This window comes from Centruroides vittatus, unplaced genomic scaffold, assembly GCF_030686945.1.
Source record: "Centruroides vittatus isolate TY-2023 unplaced genomic scaffold, ASM3068694v2 contig_941, whole genome shotgun sequence".
NCBI lineage: Eukaryota > Metazoa > Arthropoda > Arachnida > Scorpiones > Buthidae > Centruroides > Centruroides vittatus.
Window position 1 is genome coordinate 2,104,790 of NW_027122625.1, and position 18,369 is coordinate 2,123,158.

The 18,369-nt window shown below is 28.0% G+C and overlaps 1 protein-coding gene and 1 long non-coding RNA gene across 2 annotated transcripts; both read right to left on the reverse strand.

Moving 5' to 3' along the window:
• Positions 1–153: 153 nt before the first annotated feature.
• On the reverse strand, positions 154–5,144 carry LOC136984994 (uncharacterized). Its single transcript, XR_010882269.1, has 2 exons — positions 4,474–5,144; positions 154–649 (listed from the first exon to the last, which is right to left on the reverse strand). It is a non-coding gene; the product is annotated as an uncharacterized lncRNA (long non-coding RNA).
• Positions 5,145–9,169: 4,025 nt separating this feature from the next.
• Positions 9,170–17,474, reverse strand: LOC136984926 (homeobox protein SIX6-like). The gene is made up of 2 exons (XM_067282067.1): positions 16,773–17,474; positions 9,170–9,774 (listed from the first exon to the last, which is right to left on the reverse strand). The coding sequence occupies exons 1-2, from the start codon at positions 17,426–17,428 to the stop codon at positions 9,492–9,494; spliced, it is 939 nt and encodes a 312-aa protein (XP_067138168.1). The 5' UTR covers positions 17,429–17,474; the 3' UTR covers positions 9,170–9,491.
• Positions 17,475–18,369: the final 895 nt, after the last annotated feature.

An 18,369-nucleotide genomic window follows, 5' to 3' on the forward strand; every position in this document is an offset into this window, starting at 1 on the left:
TTATTGAAACAACATTATTATTTTATAAATAAATATTCTATTAATTATTCATGACAGAATTTAAATAAAAAAGTATTAATTCGAAATTGAAGAGTTATATAGAGCAATTTTTATTAATTTGGTATCTCATAAGGGCTTATTGGGGGGGGGTATTTTTTTGAGTAAGAGAAAGCGGTGAATTTTTTACTTGTTATCAATCATTCTTTTCTATTAAACGCTGAATGGCTTTAGACTGGTTTAACCGTTCCAAATCTCAGATATGGACCTGGTAAAGGATGAAAAGTGTTCGTCCTAGTCCACACCAAACCCTGACTGCCATCACAAAGCGAACGTGCACTGCTCTGTTATTAAATCGTTCTCGGTTCGGGTTACAGCGGCCTCCAGTCATTACCAGCTCAGGTTACAACTTCGTAATCAGTCGTGCTGCAGACGTACGTCTCCGGTTACACGGCTAGGCCTTTTTCTCCTCCTCTCTTCAATGCTTTCCCCCTAGTTATTTTCTCTACTTCCAACCTGTCGATGGTCTAGTACAAATTGTGCCACCATCTCTCTCTCTTTCCAACCGTTCTCGTTTTCTGCACTTTCGAAAAATTCTTTTGCAAGTAGCTGCATTCTTACAAGGGAAAAAGGATCGAATTACCACGTGACCCTTTAGAAGCAAGAAAAAGAAAATAATAATAATAATAATATTAATAATATAAATTTTTTAAATATATATATATATATATGAAATAAATTTATTATTTTAGTTATGAATTGTGTTAAATTATTTTTAAATAATAAATATCTGAAATTTTTTAAAGTGTAAATTCATTTTAAAATTCGTGTCGCGTCCGATTGGTGTTTTTCAATCACGTGATTTTGACGATTTAATTTATTAAAATAGTTCAATTACTCGAACCAATTGTGTGATAAGGAAACAAATATTAAAAGAAATTCGCTGCTGATTGGTTCTTTTTTTCGATGCGTATTTAATAGAAACCAATTAGGCAACGAACGATTTTAAATTTGTCATTTAAATTTTTTATCTCTCGCAGCTATAATTTGAGATTTAAAACGTCAAAATTTGTTTATAATTACACAATAAATAAATAAATAAATAAATAAAAATCAAACAAGAAAAAGAATTACAAATCGTATTATTATTTTTATTTTTTATTTTTTTTAAGAAGAAAATTTTTAAATCTGTTTATCTATAAAAATTTCAACTGTAAAAAATAAAGGAAAAAAAATACAGAAATTATACTTTTAATGACATCATTTAAATATAAAAATATTCGAATAGCATCATTAAAAGTCTCTCGGCGATTTTTTAAAGTGATAATAAGGAACGAAAAAAAAAATAGTAGTAATTATAGTAATTACTTAAAAATAAACAAAGCAAGTATTTCGTGGAATATTTGAATATTTACTATTCGTTTGAATAATGTGAAATCTCTGCGAGTATTATCTACAGAAAGATAATAATGTATACAAGGACCAATAATTTACCGTTGACCATTTACGAACTAAAATTGGTTCGTTATATCAACTACAGGAGTCAGGTTGTTATATCCCCGAGGACGGAACGCCTGTTAGACCACAGATTATTCGCTTTCAAAGCCTCCTACCCTACCTGGACATTTAATAATGATGGAGAAAGAACATAATATGTTGTCCCTCAGTGATGAATTAGTTATTTTACTACGTCTCGATCACGTGCAACTCGGACTGCACGAGCCAAATATTTGCCCCCAAAGGGGCTTGTTATCGGATGAATGATTAATGCCTATTAAATTTTACTGTCTATAAAAAATCAACTACCATATGCCGTTTCACAGACGCTTATACGTTCCCAATACTTGCAACTAAGTTATATATAGTAGGCCTATTATGTATAGAAGAGCTTTGTTTGATTATTAAGAGAAAAGTTATTCGAAATAATTATATATATATGCATTTTTTAAATAAGATTTATCCCTTATCAATCGAGATATCAATGGAGATAGCTCGTAATTATCTCAATGACTTGAAACTAAAGGAAGTTTGTTTATGTGTTCTAATAAACAAACTAGGTAGGGTCGACGGTGTAACCTTATACTTGTTAAACATTAATTTATTATGATTTTGTTTTAAAATGGTCGAACGTGAACTAGACTACGTGAAACCGAATCGTAAGCACACTTATATGCCTATAATGTGCTGTTTAATATGCATTAAATGGTATAATGAGTCGATACGTTTGTATCGAACAATACTGCAGTTACACTTGTTAAAATACTTGTTTCGGATTAATTAAACTCGTACTGACTGTACACAAGTAAAAAATCATTTTTGTTTATAACTTAGTAGAAATATAGTACAGTACAGTACAATTGTCCAGAAGAATTTTTAAAGTTCTACAGACATTGCTTAGACTAATTATTCAATTAATTTATTTGTTATTAATATTAAATTGTTTTATGGCTTATAAATAACTAGCTGCGTATGCGTGCTTATGTGGGTGTTGCGCTCGGAGAAGTGATAAAAACAATGGTTTTAATAATTAAAATGTACTGTACAATACATTTATTGACCTCGGTATTTACAATAATGAAACTGAATAGCAAAAAATTGCTCATACTTAAATTAAAAGGGGTGGGCTTTAGGGGTGACTGGGGTGGGAAGAATATTCATTCCTAATTTGGTGCGAATACGTTGAACGGTATAAAGCTCTTTACCTAACATATATACATCTTTGACCTTTATATATACTTAAAGATAACTTAAATATAATTGTTAATATTCATCCTTACGGTCACCAAATTGTGGAAACCAGTATTAAAATATTTTTTTAGAATCTAATTTATCTTAAAAATTATAAAAATCGCAGAATTTACGAGTGACTTTTTCGTTATATTTTCCTAAATTAATAAAATTTATTTATAGTTATATTTGTACTAAAGCAAGCATCCTAAAGATATTGGCACAAGTCGTACTTGCAAAATAACAATTCATAAATGTTTTAATAATATAATTTTATATAGGTATATGTTATGAGGTATTAAATTCTATTTGGCTGGATGTTTTTGCATTTATTTATTACGTAAAAATTACTTAAATGATAGTAAGCGAGCGCATCAACACAGCAAAGATCAAGTATCACAACAAGCAAACGAATTTGCACGTAATCTAAACAAGCTGCAATTTTGGGCCTAGCCTTACGAACCTATAGCTTAAGGCCTCACATTTATACACGTATCATAATTTAGTAGAGGTGAGGGCCTGTTATGTGTTATTGTTTAGGGCCACAACAAGTGTGAGTCCAACCACGAGTACAGCGTATATTCAATGCACCATTTCAACGTTTCTTTATTGGCTAATTATTTAAACTGTAAGTTATTCGAAATTTCATATTTAAAACATTTATAGATTCTAATAAATATAAAAGAAATTCTTTGAGGCATTGAAACTAAGTCGCAGCCATTCATGAAGACTGTTACGTTATTTTAAGATCGTGTTTTAGCGCATTAGAATCGCATTTTACGTGATTTTTTTTTTCATTAATTAATTTTAAAAAATGATAGAAATCCGCTAAACACATGTCTATGGCATCTCCATATTTCATTTTCTACCAGTTTTCGAGCGGTTTTCGTCTACCATAAATACTGTACTTATTTTGTCGAGAAATTCTCTTTCTATGGTAAATTCTCACAAATTAATCCAAATTTTTAATAAAATTCGTATTGTTTTACTCTCTACTGTTGTCAAGTAGGCCTAAAACGAAATTTAATCCTACTTTACCCGTACTCGACAGTTCCAAAACACACGAATATTAATAATAATGCTGTGTAGAAGTGAATAAATGGAAAAATAAATCTAACTGAATAATAAATAAATAAATATTTTTACTTAAAATTAAGAAATTAATTTATTTTATGTGCTTCTTTCAACACGCATTTTTTAAAATAAATCGACGAGAAAAATTTTTAACCAATTAATCTTTCCTTAATATATTCAATTTAAAAATCAATTATTATTTTTTCTCTTAATTTTAAAAAAATTTTTTATCATATTCTCCCTTTTTTATGTTCTCACGAAACGTTTTTTACTAGTAATTTCTATTACTTTGCTCTTCCACGATTTATTTTTACATATATCAGGAATGAAAGATGAGATTTTCTTTATCAAAAATCCCGACCTTCATACAGAAATATGAAAAAATTTGATTACTTATTATATTAAATTAATTTTCTTTTTCGGGTAAAAATATTAAGATCTTAAGAATTAAACTACAACAATTTATTTTTTCGTATAAAAATGTGTGGAAAGGTAGAATGGAAGTAGAAGGAAGATGTTATAAAAAGGAGTAAAATCATGCGTAAGGTCTATGTATAACCTCAACAAATCATGATTTTTTTTCTCTTAAATTTTATTCGATTTGATCTCTAAATACTTAATATAAAAATATTTAAGATTCTATAATTTTTTTTATATAATTATAGTTAAAAATACCTTTACTGGAAAGCATAATTTCCATCCTCTTCTACGAAAAACTGTTAAGGAAAAGTGATAAAATCTTTTTCAAATAATTTACTAATTAATGTAAATAAAAATATAGGAGAAAATACTTACAGATAGTACCCGTTTGTGTTCCAATTATACATATTTAAATAAACTATAATTCATTTTTAATCTGTGTAAATTAGAACACGTTATACGTCCAACTTGCGATAAAGTAATTTGTTCGAGGGGTGAAATCGGGGAAGAGGTAGTGTACAGGAAAAGTAGCAGCGTATATTTTTCACGTAGTCCTAGAGAGTAACCATGAAATATTTCGCATGGATTGGCCAAAGGGTTTAGGAGTTAATAGGGAATAAAGTCAGGGAAGAGATGGGTCCTCAGGTTTCGTGGTAGCTTATATTTTCCACGTGGTCCTAGAGAATAACTACAAAAAATTTGGTGCAAATCGGTTGAAGAGTTTAGAACTGTACAGTGGACAGTCTGACAGACAAACATTCCATTTTGTACTGTATATATAGATAATAAATACTTTTGCTCTTAATGCAGTTAGAACTGTTTAATATTTATATAAAGTCTACCATTATAGAACAGATGTATGTCTGATATAGCAGTAAAGTTACGATTTTAAAATTTTCCTGGTAAATCTAGAAATTTTGTTTATATTAAATATATTTTAAAACTTTTCTTAAAACTTTAAAAAGTGTTTAAATTCAAGCATTTCTTATAAAAACAACAGTAAAATATATATATATATATATATATATAGAACTACAGAAATATACTATCAGAATCGATAAATAATTAATAAAAAAAAAGTTACTATAATCGTATAAGTTTAAGAAAAAAAATCCATTGACTTTCATTTATATCTCTAAAATTCTATAAATAAAACTAATAAGATACTTTAGAAAGGGATCAATAGAATAGTTTAATACTAGAACACACACACAATAAGGAAAAAATAAAAATAAAAATAAAAAATAAAAATCTTTACACCTTCTAAACAACAAGAATAAGATTGCAGTTCATCAAAATGATTATCCGCTGAAAACTTCTCAAGTTTACGGAGAAAATAGATTGTAAAATTAAAGAAAAAGGTTGAAAACTTAAATTTACAGTTATTATTATAAAAGAAGAAAGTGTTATTTAAGAAAATTACTGATCGATTGAATTATGATTGTTAAAACAATGCTGAGTAATGACAAACGATTCGACTGACATCATGACAGTAATGATGTGAATAGTGATTAAGAACTTTTGACAACTCACTCACTTCATTAATCATGACAAAAGGCAATTAGTTGAAACCCAAGTTTATAGGGGAAGAAAATTATAATTTGCTTGCCAATGATAGATGAAAGATTATCCAATATGAAGCAAATGATCAAAGAAAACTTGGCTGACTTTTTCTAAATTATGGGTTTAAAAATTAATATTTGTATTTAGATAAAAAAAAATAAAAATAAAAAATAAATATGAGGAAGAAGAGGAGGAAGAAAATTTAAAGAATTATTGATAAAGACTTAAGACGATGGGTTTAGAAATTAATATTTATTTAGATTTAAAAAAAGAAGAGGAGGAAGAAGAAGAAGAAGAGGAATTATAAACCCATCTTCTTAATACTTTAAATTTTCTTCCTCCTCTTCCTCTTTTTTAAAAACCTAAATACAAATATTAATTTCTAAACCATTGTATTTAGATTTTAAAAAAGAAGAGGAAGAGGAAGAAAGAGAAAATTTAAAGAACTATCACGATTTGGCGGTTGTAAAGTACGAAATTAATAATTTTAAAATGTAGGTTATAAGAAAATATTCTCCGATTACTGTTTATTATTTTATCGTATTAAAACGAGTTTTTTAAGATTTCTGCGCGTGTTTTTTAAAATTTTACCCCCGTTATTTTAATGGAATTAAATAACTGAAAACTGTTATGAGCCTATGGCGAATTTTTTTAATGTTTTTACTAATGAATCTGTTTCCGCAATTCAAACGATTTTTGATTGCCTGTGACTTATGTAAATCCATTAAAAAATACATCTAATTAGGGGAAAATGATTACGTGTACTCTTTAAAATAATTAAGAGTGGTTTTAAAAGTCCCATAACACGCGATTGGAGGTTGATTTTAACGAAGACGAAACGAATCCCCCAAGGAAAGTATAACGAATAAAGAGAATTTCATCCGTAAAACCGCATAAAAATATCTAACTTTGTATTAAAATTTATAGGAAATTCGATTTTTATTCCAACAGTGATTTTTTTTTTCTTAATTTTAATTTATTTAACAGAACTTTAAGGTCAGACACGTGATAGAGAAATCAAACGAATTTTCGTGCGTATAATAAATTGATAACGATATTTAATTAAAGAAAACAATAATGAGCTTTAGGTGAGCTAAAAAAAGTAAAAATAATATGGAAAAAACCTTGCAACCTTAGGGATTTGCTTTATAGAAGATGGGATGATCATACTTTTCTTCCAAGTGAACACGTGGAGATTCTGATCCCTGGGGATGCGATCTATTTTTTTTAATCAAAAAACTCGTCCGGATCAGCTATAAACCTTCAAAATTTTATATTTTTTTCGGTATAATTAATATAAATATAGTTTTATACTTTGAAAACAGGACGTACAGTACAGTACACTTCTTGCAAGCTAAGCAAGCATCGATAGATGGGATATAAAGAAAAAAAATTCTTCTTATAATTAAGGAAAATTCTTGAAGCAAACTGCTTTGAACAATTAAAAACTTAAGAAGTTACACAATTAGTAAAGTCTGTAATAATTAGCAAACAAGGCTATTAAATTTCATTATTAAGTTTTTCGTGAATACTAAAATGGATCTTAGAAAAAATAAGAAAAGAAAAGAAAAAATGTTTGTGTAACACGTTAAAATAATTAAATAAAATTTTTAAAATTATATTATTATTGTTTAATATACATTAAATTAAACAGATAATAATTAAACGGTTTATATTAGCCATTTAAAAATGCTACAGTCGAATTTTTAACGTGAGAAGTCGAAACTTAGAAGAGGGGAAGAGGGGATAATAAACACAAAATATAATTTTATATCTGGAAAAATACTATAAAAAACATCGTTAAAATTATATTTTATAAACCGTTTCGAATTATAATTCATAAAATATCCATTAATTTTATAAATAACTTGATAATAGATAGCATATTGTCAGACATTAAAATTGTCTACCTATGGTATTTCCTGTAATCTCTATGCACTTGTAATATGATACTAGCAATTGTTTATCTGCATGATATAAATGGAGAAAGACTAACACATTAAACGGTGCAAGTGGCGACACCACATACCAAACAGTCGGCCATTACTGTGTGTTTATGTAATAAGTGTTGTTTGTTTACATCCCAGTCAAGGATGAGTGTTTTAAGTGGTATGTGGAAATGCTATACAAAACAAACTTTTTTATATCGTCTACAGTAAAAATATATGTATATTATTATTGTATTATTAATGGATAAAATAAACTTTTTAGATGTATTAACTTGGTGTTTCTATGGGGATATCAAGCTGTTGTATTAAGAAAAAAATCGCTATTTTCTACGTTAAATTGTAAAATTTAAACGTCCTTTAACGTTAAAATGTATGAAAAATAAAATTTACAGCATTTAGATAAGGTTTTTTCTTTTATTTCTTGCAGAAAAAACGAAAAATATTCCACTTATTTAACGTTAGTTTGTTTAGTTTTACAATTAAAACATTCGTGTAATTACTAAAAAAAAAAAAAAAAAAAAAAATGCTTAAAAGATATAAAAACTTGATAAGTTTATTTTCGAATTTAAACACGACGTTTTTAATTTAAATTAATAAATAATCAGCGAAAAATAATTTCGAAAGTTAAGGTTTGTGTCGCCATTTTTATCAATTTTTTCGATAAAGTTTCCGCGATAAATCGGTGATAGTGTTACAATTTTTCGGTTTGTTTTGCTGAAATTGCACTTTTGTAGTATGAACCCGGTAACCTTTAACGTATTAAACAAGTTAATATTGCTCTATAATAATAAATACAAGTAGTTTGCTTAGGTATAGTCTGTAACGATGTTGATATTTAAAGGTTGAATCATTAGGCCATTTCCATAAAGGAAAATTTATGAATAACATTCGAGAATCTGTTTAAACTCGGCATGTAATAAACGGGTAATATATCAAAAGCGGTTTAAGTTTGATCTGATGGAGAGAGAGAAAATAAATAAATTTTGTAGATAAATCTTATTTACTGTATGTAAGAGATATCAGTTTAAATACAGTTTTATTGATAGATTAAATGTATAAACTATTCTTTCCGTTATTTTCGTATTGTTTTCTTATTTATGCAGTTATGTAAAATAATATTTAAGAATTTTATACGTTAAATTATTATTATTTTTATTATTATTATTATTTTTTTTTGTATATTTATCTGGTAAAAACACCGAATCTTTCTGGAGAAAATTAATTTAATTTAGAGTTCTATACGAATTTAATTAATAAATTTTTATAGAAGAATAGTTAACTGATTTACCTCAAATCGTGTGATTTTTCAATAAATATTTAACTGATTTGCCCCCAAATCATGCGGTTCCTCGACTTATCCAGCGTGTATTATTTGTTCGCGATTGCGACGACTTCTCGTACTGTACAGTACAACGTGTTTAAATATTTCACAAAATTAATTAATTTTAATGAAATATTTATTTTCCTAATCATTTACATCCTGAAGACGTCTTCAGAAAAAACAGAAATACTTATAATTTTCCAGTTAAAAATGGATAAATCTGGCCATTTCTACCATCGAAAATGATGATACCGAAGGATAAAAGTGGAAAAAACAAAAACAAAAAAATATATATATGTATATATATATATAATTATATATATATATATATCATCAAATACCAACCACATATATTCCATCATATGAAGAATAGCATTTTGTATTCTTAAAGACTAGATGTTCGTGTGTGAGGGGGGTGGAATTTCCACGAATCGACACTACTACGTGCGACTCCCTGCTGTTTGTAAGTGTTGAAGACTCGTGTGATCGAACGTCGGTGTACAAGTCGAATACAACAATCCAGACGTGTACATATTTGGTTCTGCTTTAACCATTGTCATAACAGGCATCCCCGTTTCGTCCAAAGTACTCTTCTGGCCGTATGTTAGTGCTGTTAAATCGTCGTTGTAATGGCTACACATGGTGGGTGAGGTTCTCTGAGGTGGTTGAGGTGTTCCCGGGCAAAGTTGGGGTGGACTCGGTCTCGAACCCAATATTGGATCGCTGTAACGAGATCGAAATTCCTAATTATCGTCCCGTTCTTTAACGAATTCTCTCCACGGAAAACAATTGAAATAAAATCAAAAATTATTACAAAAATATTGCTTACAATAATATATATAGATATATATAAACAGAGCTGAGAATTATAAACAATTCAGTATAAACAATTCGGCGATTATTTATTTTAAGTTAGATTAAAAACAAACGCGAATGTTACATAATATTTACTTTTTTAAAAATGTATTTTTATATCGTTTCCTTTAATTTAATGCTTTAAATTTTATCTATAAAGGTTTAAATATTATATTTTATATTATTTATTAATTGGAAAATAAAGTAGATTGTTGTAATAATAACAATAACCTTCAAATTTTTATGTTTCGAAGCGAAAATATAAACAAAGTTTCCAGGTAAACAAATGTATATTTTTCACGATTGCCAGTCCATCACACGATAAATTCTGGTGCGAACACGTTATAAAATCAATTCACTCCAGAAATTTATTGTTACACATGATCTACAAACTTCAAAAAAGCAATTATCTATGTCGTATTAACGACTGTTCGATATATACAAATCGGTTTTGTGCTGATCATTCTGCAAATACGCCCACACTACACACGAAATACAATTAAAATTTTTAAAATTAAACTATAATTTAAATCAATGTTAAATTCGTTCAAGAATATTTTTAATTAAATTAATAAAAAAAAAAAAAAAATTAACCCGAACTTAACCTAACGTTATAGCGAGGTAATAACTATGTAAAAAAAAAAATATATATATATAAAATATTTATTTTTCTGTACAAGAGATTTAAATCTATTATAAAGTTTAAAAAGTTATAAAATTAAATATAAGACAAACGAAATTAGTTTTTTAATATAAATACATTAACTCTGACTGGACAACAAGCAGTAGAAGTACAGAATCTGTATTAGCCTTGAGTACAAATTCCAATTACAATAGATAGCGTTGGGTTATTGTCAAATTATCCAAACAAGCCTATCATTTTACTAACTAAGTACACAATTCATTGACCGGTTGTTTAAAATATATATAGATTTTAAAAAGTTCGATGTTTATTTCGGACTTTGTAATATTCGTTTTAATCAAACCTAGAGAATATTTAATAATATATAAATTTAAATACAACCTATAAACCCTATCTCTACTTGGCAGGAACGTATATATCGGGATGCTTATGGTGTTGCAGATACCAAAGCAAACAGTTGGTAATATCAGGTAACTAACGTAATTCTAAGTTAATTGTGTAACATTCTAAAAAATGACGGGGATAAGTGCCTTGGTCCACAGAATCTGCCTTGAGAGACACACATGTTCTCAAAATCCTAGATATGATATGGATATTTGGGAATCTTTATGCAATTATAAAGCGCAGGCCTATGAGATTTTTGTATCATTTCTATAAAAATTGTAGCTTATTAATGTTCTATATTAAACTTATAGATTATGAATCTCCAAATAGAAATTATAAGCTTATAACTTACTTAATTTACAAAAATTAGACTTGTGTATTGTGTATGTTTAAATTATAGAACTCACTAAAGAAACTAAGTTATCAAAGAGAATTTTAGGCTATTTTTTTTTAATAGATTAAATATGCCTTTTTTACAAGTTTTATTAAATATTTTTCGATGTTTATCTTTAAAAATGACATAAAAATAAATAAATTTTAGCTTAGTTAGCGGAGTATCGCTCAGACAATTCAATACAACAACTTGCAAGAATTAAGATATAAAATGAATAAAAAAATTAAAAACAGTATTTTTAATTACAATTAAATTTTTAAAAAGATAATTAAAGAATAAAGACAATTTTAATTATAAAAATATACAACAAATACTCAATTATCAGTACGAATCATATAAAACTGAGCCCAATTTGAAGTAAGTAGGAAAATCAATTCATTATTTTCTTGAAATATATGCAAGAAAATCCGTAGAGATATGGAAAAAATAATTGGAATTAATGATTCTTTTGAGGCAGAAATTCGTCTAGAAAACAAAAGGAATAATAATAAGTTGATAATATTATTATTTATTCAGGTTTTTAAACATATAAAGATGAAGTCTCTCCCTCTAAGCTTCACTATTCTATAATAGAAAAAATACACGAATTTAAGTTATTCGAGGGAATTTAATGCTTAATTCTTCTTTAAAATTTATATTAAAAACTTAAAAAATTATTTAATATTTTTTCTTTGAAGTTTAAAATTAATAAAATATGAAAAAAGAAACATAATTACTGTAATTACACTTCTTAAAATTAGCCTAATATTTCGGTATAGCGCCAGTAATATTGTTTATTATTATTATTTTAAATTAATTTTTATGTTATTAATTTATTATTATTAAATAAATTATAATTAATTACCTTAACTTATAAATAATAATAAAGACGTAAGTTAAAGCTTAGAGTTTTACTATTTAGAATAAATTCTAATTATTCAATTATTTCTATAAATTTTTTTAAAGTTTATATTAAATTTAGATTATAAAATAATTAAATAATAATTTATAAGGCTTAATTATGAAAAAATACAGTTTTATAGGCTATATAATGTCATTCATTTAAAATGTATAGACTCATTATTAAAATAAAATCAGTAAATAAACTTAAATAGGTATAATATTTAAATATATTATTTCTTAATTTATATAAAAATACAATAATAAATTTATTAAAGAGCATTTGTTTTATAGTTTTAAAAAGGTTATTAATGGTTATAAATGGTTAAAGGTTATGAAAGGCTCACTGCTTAGGGCTTTATTAAAAAGGTTTGACTGATATAACTTAATTCTTCTTTTTTTTAAAATTGAATTTAAAATTTAAAAGCTCTTTACTTTTTCATCCTCGCTGTCCTTCGTATCATCAGACTAGGATCTTAATTGACATTAGTGCATGGCCCCTCGTAGCCTAACACACTTAAACATTGTACCGTATCTTTTAATCAGGTCTGTCAGGAGCTTGTATGGGTCCAGGGAACGGAGCAGGGCCCTTCATCCTTTTGTTTTTTAAACAAATAAAATGTATACAATATTCCTTTACTAGTAAAAAGTAGCCTTATTTTCTGTTAGTAAAGATAACGCTTTTTTTTATAGGGGTTGGAATCACTATGGGCCTTGAGAAAAATTCCTCTCGAGGGCCCTATTTGTAAATTTAATTAAAATTAAGTAAAGAAATTTAGAAAATTTATTAATTAGAAGAATTCTTAGTTAAAAACTATATAATTAGTTGTATTTTTATATAAAATTTATTCAAATTAATAATTATAATTTTAATGTATTCGTCTTAGATTTTCGACTTTTAGACTCCCAAGTTATGATGAACTTTCTTATAAATTTCTTTATTAGGGCCTGAATATAATATTATGAAATTTTAAAAGCTCTAATGAGCTGTTTGTTCAAGAAAAACATAAATATATATATATAAAAACTTCTATACTCAGACGAGCTGACCTATAAATTTCTTAAACAAAAGGCTACAGGAGAAGTTACTTGTAAATCAGTCAATTCAATAGAATATCTTTTCTATATGCGAAAAAAAAAATAAATTTTACAGATATTTTTGCAGGAAAGAAAATAACGTTTTAATACACCTTTTAACACAATTAATTTAGGTATAGACGTGATTCTAAGTTAATTTTATACAAGGAAAATGCAAAATATAATAGATTATCAGCTCCAGTTTAGAATTATTTACATAACAATTTCTTCTTATGGAGCCAGAAATAATAATATTTTAAAAATTTAGGCAATTTTTTCGGCAATTTAATTTACTTTCTCGCCTGACTAGTAACAGTGTCCATTTACAACAGATTCAACTTATTTTGGAAGCAATATCATTAGTAAATTCTTTAAGCTCTCCCGTCTCTACCACTTGAACCACGTCTTTTAGTTGTTGTAAACACTTTTAATCTGCTAAAAACTACATTATTCTTATCTGTTTGTATAAATTTACACAATAGATGTAATCACATCCGGATATTTACAGAAGAAGAAAACGTTTTATAAAGTTAATTACAGGTTAAAATTCCTTGAAAGTTGCCATCCACCAGCATCGTTTGCAGTTATATCGCCGACTTTTAACTGTTACTTAATTGAAAGACACTTTAAACAAGTAACAGTTGACAATAGTCTCCAACCTGTAAGGGGAAAATATACGAGCATATGTTACTAATTAACTTTAGTGGTTGAAGAAAGTCGCGTAGGAACCCCAGAAGGAAATGGTCCCATTCATCTTGCCTTCTCTGGTGGAGGTGGGACATTTCACGGAGTTGGAACGCCTGGTATTTTCTTTTTAGGAGAGGAAAAGCTTTTCTGTACACGACCACGTGCGACCATTGACTAAAACACGTGGACTCGTGTAATTACAACGATTTTATTGGCATATATATATTTTTAATTCTAAGAATGTCATTTAATAGTATACAGATATGTAGTGGCCAAGTTAAACTTCACAAAGATTTATCTCCCGACTTTCGGATAAGTATAGGAAAGAATATGTGAGGATTTTAACAGAATTATAAACACGAGGCTTTTAATATTGGTGTATTGATATGAAAATGTTGTTTTTTTTTCATTCCTTCTTAACGATAAAAAATTCGTTCTCAGCTTCGTGTGTGGCAAATCACTTCAAACTGTTCTTCGTTTGTGAAGAGCATCGAGCTGTTTCGCATAGTTTTAACGTTATTAAATTCATGACTGTACTTCAAACTGGCTAAAAAATGTAGCCTAGAAGCAGTAATTAAGGACTAAACAAGTGAAATTCGTATACATCATCTTCCAATCGTTTTTTACTGGACTAATCAATCCACTATGTATTTGCAGTTACATAGACTACTTCCGCATCGATACCACGAATTTCAAAAGGCCTTGAGCAGTTAAGTCTGTGATGTATCATTTTTTTAAGGCATTAATATCTTCGCAAACAAATCATTCTTAATGGCGCTTTAATATCCATTTTCATAGAACTTTTTCCTTTTTACACCAACAATACTTACACTTCGGCAAACAAATGCTAGTGGTACTAGCCGAGGAGAAAGTCTTGGTTAGAGATAAACCAAGTGTTTTATGCGCATGCCCAGTCGAATGATAAGAGTACCACATCCGTCTGGGCCATTTGTGTTGTGTCAGAAACGTCAATGTCTCTTGGACTCCTGCCAAAGCCTACCTTCGGAAAATTTTCCAACTTTCTGTACATCATCATCTTCGAAGTTATCGGTCCTATTAAAAATTTAGCGTAGGAAACGATTTATTAGACTTTCCTAGGACGGATTTTAGGTAAATGGGCCATTATAGTTGGCTTTAATTATCTGTATCAGACGACACATGTCGAGTTCGTTTGGACAGACGGTAGGCTACTTTCATTTCAGCTGGGTGCTCTTACACATGAAGGAACCACCTTTACATCTTCAGTCACGTGTGTAATATGAAGTGACGGTGATCTAGACAGACAAACTCCCGATACTCGTGACTAGCACGTGGGAAGCGACAAGGGGTTTGCAATTGTAAGATTTTTTAGTGTGGATAATGCTGACCTTCCTCTCATCATCAGTAATTATGGGCAAAAGTGATGTAACTGTTTGTAGGTTGATCTGCGATGTTTGTTGTTACAAATCTTATCTGCTTACATAATAAAATCACTTTAACCATTGTATATAAAGATATATTGTTTTCATAATATATGCATACAAATTTGATACTTATATTACTTCAAGATACATATATTATGTTAATTAATGAAAAATTCAACACGCGGCTAAACAGTTTATATTGCTATAATTTTACAATTGTGACTAGGAAATAAATACAATACTTTACGTATTTACATTGTTTTACGTGCTATACATGTATACAACATTAAAATATGCTTTTAGTTGCTAGGAATAAGTGCTAAAAAGGCAGGAGAAGAGGAGACTTAATTCATTTTTAAGATTAATTTTTAATTGAGAAGTGATATAACGAATTATTCTTAAAGCGTTTTTCTGAATTTATTAAATTATACGCAAGAAAATACAGTAATAGGCTGCAAGCACAAGCATCAATTACAATAAAAATTGCATTGCATAAGCATTTAAAGCTGCTATTAATCAAAATTTATGATCCTAACATATTTTTTATTAATATAATATGAAATTTTGATTTAATATTGTTTATTTTAATGGCTTTTATTTAATATTAAATCATTTTTTAAATCAAATCACTGGCAGTTTTTCCAGCAAGATAGCATTAAGTGTCATGAGGCATAATTTAAACGGTTATGATGGGCATTTATTTAATAAAATTAATAATTTTGATACTTTATCTACGATATTTTAACTCAATAAATAACAATAATACAGGAGATTGGTTTTATGATAATGCTTACAACATTATCCCATTTTTTAAAAAATATAAGAAATTATATATATATATATATATATATATATTTCTTATAAGTTTTAAATCATAAAATTACCGGTAAATTTTTAAAAATTTAGATCTTTAAATGTTATAGATTTGCCTATTCAATTTTAATATTAATTCTTTATTAATATCTATATATAAACTATTCTTATTTTATATATTTTATTAATTACGTAAATGTAAAATAAACTTAATATTTTAGTTTCTAGCTGAAGATTAAATGCTAAAATGTGAGAATTTTTTAGGCTTAGCTTCCTAGATTTCCTCACCCTCATCTAACTCATGGTCTTGTTCTGCTTGGATTTATATACAACACACGCCTATTTTATGCAAAAAACAATTAAAATCCTAATGTAATTTATTAATTTTAGGCAGTTTACCTATTTTCTGCAGCCTTGCTGAAAGAATTCTAAAAGCTAACTCCTGTGTTGTATACTGTACACATTCTGTTCAATTTAACGACATTAATGCATCTGTAAACTTAATTAAATACCTTAAAATTGAATTAAGGATATAGTCTATAAAGTTGTAGGGATATTTCTGATAAGTATTAATGAAATATCGTACCTTCTATGGTGGGGAGTTCTATCCCTCTGTCTTCTGTTTTTAAACCAGTTGCTGACTTGTGTTAGAGTCAATCCAGTTTTTGATGCCAAATTACGTTTCTCATCGGGTGTCGGATAACGATTCTGTTTGTAGCATTCTTTAAGAGCAATTCTAGATTTTTCCTTGAAACAGTACACAGTCTCTTCTCCATCCCATATAGTCTTAGGCAAAGGATACTTACGCCTCAGCCTGTATTTATCGACAGCACCCAGTGGTCGACCGCGGATTTTTTCGGCTTCCCTATAATGTGCCTTGTACCACATTTGCTGTAATTCTGTATGATACTGTGGCTCGAAATTGTGGCTCTCCAATATGGCATACAGTTCTTTATAATTCCCACGATGGAAAGCCACAGCCGCTTGAGCTCTTAATACAGACTGGTTACCCCTTAAATGTTCGCTGGGTGGTAGAGACCACAAAAATCGTGCCAGCCTATCTATATTACCGGCTTGTTGAAGTGCTTCACATACGCAGGCCACCTGTTCCGGAGAGAAAGTTAAATTCTTTCCTGATAGTAAATCTGTCATTTTCTGTATGCTTCCCGTTTCTGTAGGGATAGAATAATTAGCAGGTTCGCCTGAACCTTTTACAATGTTACTTCCTGTCTGGTGGGCCATCGTACTACAGCATATTCTGTCATAGCAAGACCGTCGCTAAACACCGCTTCACTCCGCCCAGTTATACGGTATTGGCGTTTTCCTATTGGTCAAACGCTTTTAGCCACTCCCTAACGGTGCTATCTCCATTTTACTGTTATATTTATTACCATGCTGCGTTTAAATTTCCATACTTAGCATAATAATAATAATATTTTTTTTTTTATTAAAAAAATAAAGAAATTTTAAAAATTCTTCTTCGTATAACAATAACAGAAAATTTAATTCATAACAAACATACAAATTATTATATCTTTACAATAAAAAAAAACATTAAACAGAATTAACTTTAAATGTTTTTCCTTCTCCAATTAATCATAAAAAGGGTCCTAAAACATAAAACCTAATTAATTTTAAACAGAGAGGAAAATCGTCTCGTCTGCTTAATTTTCTTTAAGTGTTACTTAATAAAATTTCTTAAAATTTAATAAAAATAAACAAGTTTTATATGAAATATTTTAAATTAAGTAACTCTCAAGACCACATTAAAATTGCTAAATGTCTAAATATATAAATCTATTAAATTATAAATTAAAATTAATTTATATTATCTTAAAAAAATGTATAAATTCAGATTAAAGTAGATATACTTTATATATATAAGCGTACAGTACATTAAGCGTATTTGATTTTACTAAGGCAAAATAAATAGAAATTAATTTTGTGATTATTTTAGAATATTGAGGACCTCTAGAAATTATTTTTGTTTTCATTTTATATAACAAAAATCGCATTTGTCTTGCGATTTTTACTTCAAGAAAAGAGAGGGAGAGAGAGAGAGCGAGGAGCGATCTAAGTTGTGTCAAAGGATAAGATTAACACTTAAAGGTATGATTAATAATACTTTGAAATAAACCATTTTTAGTGAAGGATTATATTTCAATTTGTTTATGGATTTCAAA

What these genes read in the sequence shown, in the direction of transcription:
- LOC136984926 (XM_067282067.1), bottom strand. Translation starts at nt 17,428, where the DNA reads ATGGCCCACCAGACAGGAAGTAACATTGTAAAAGGTTCAGGCGAACCT. An exon ending in AGAACTCCCCACCATAGAAG is followed by an intron (nt 9,775 to 16,772) that starts GTACGATATTTC and finishes ATCTCGTTACAG; the next exon opens with CGATCCAATATTGGGTTCGA.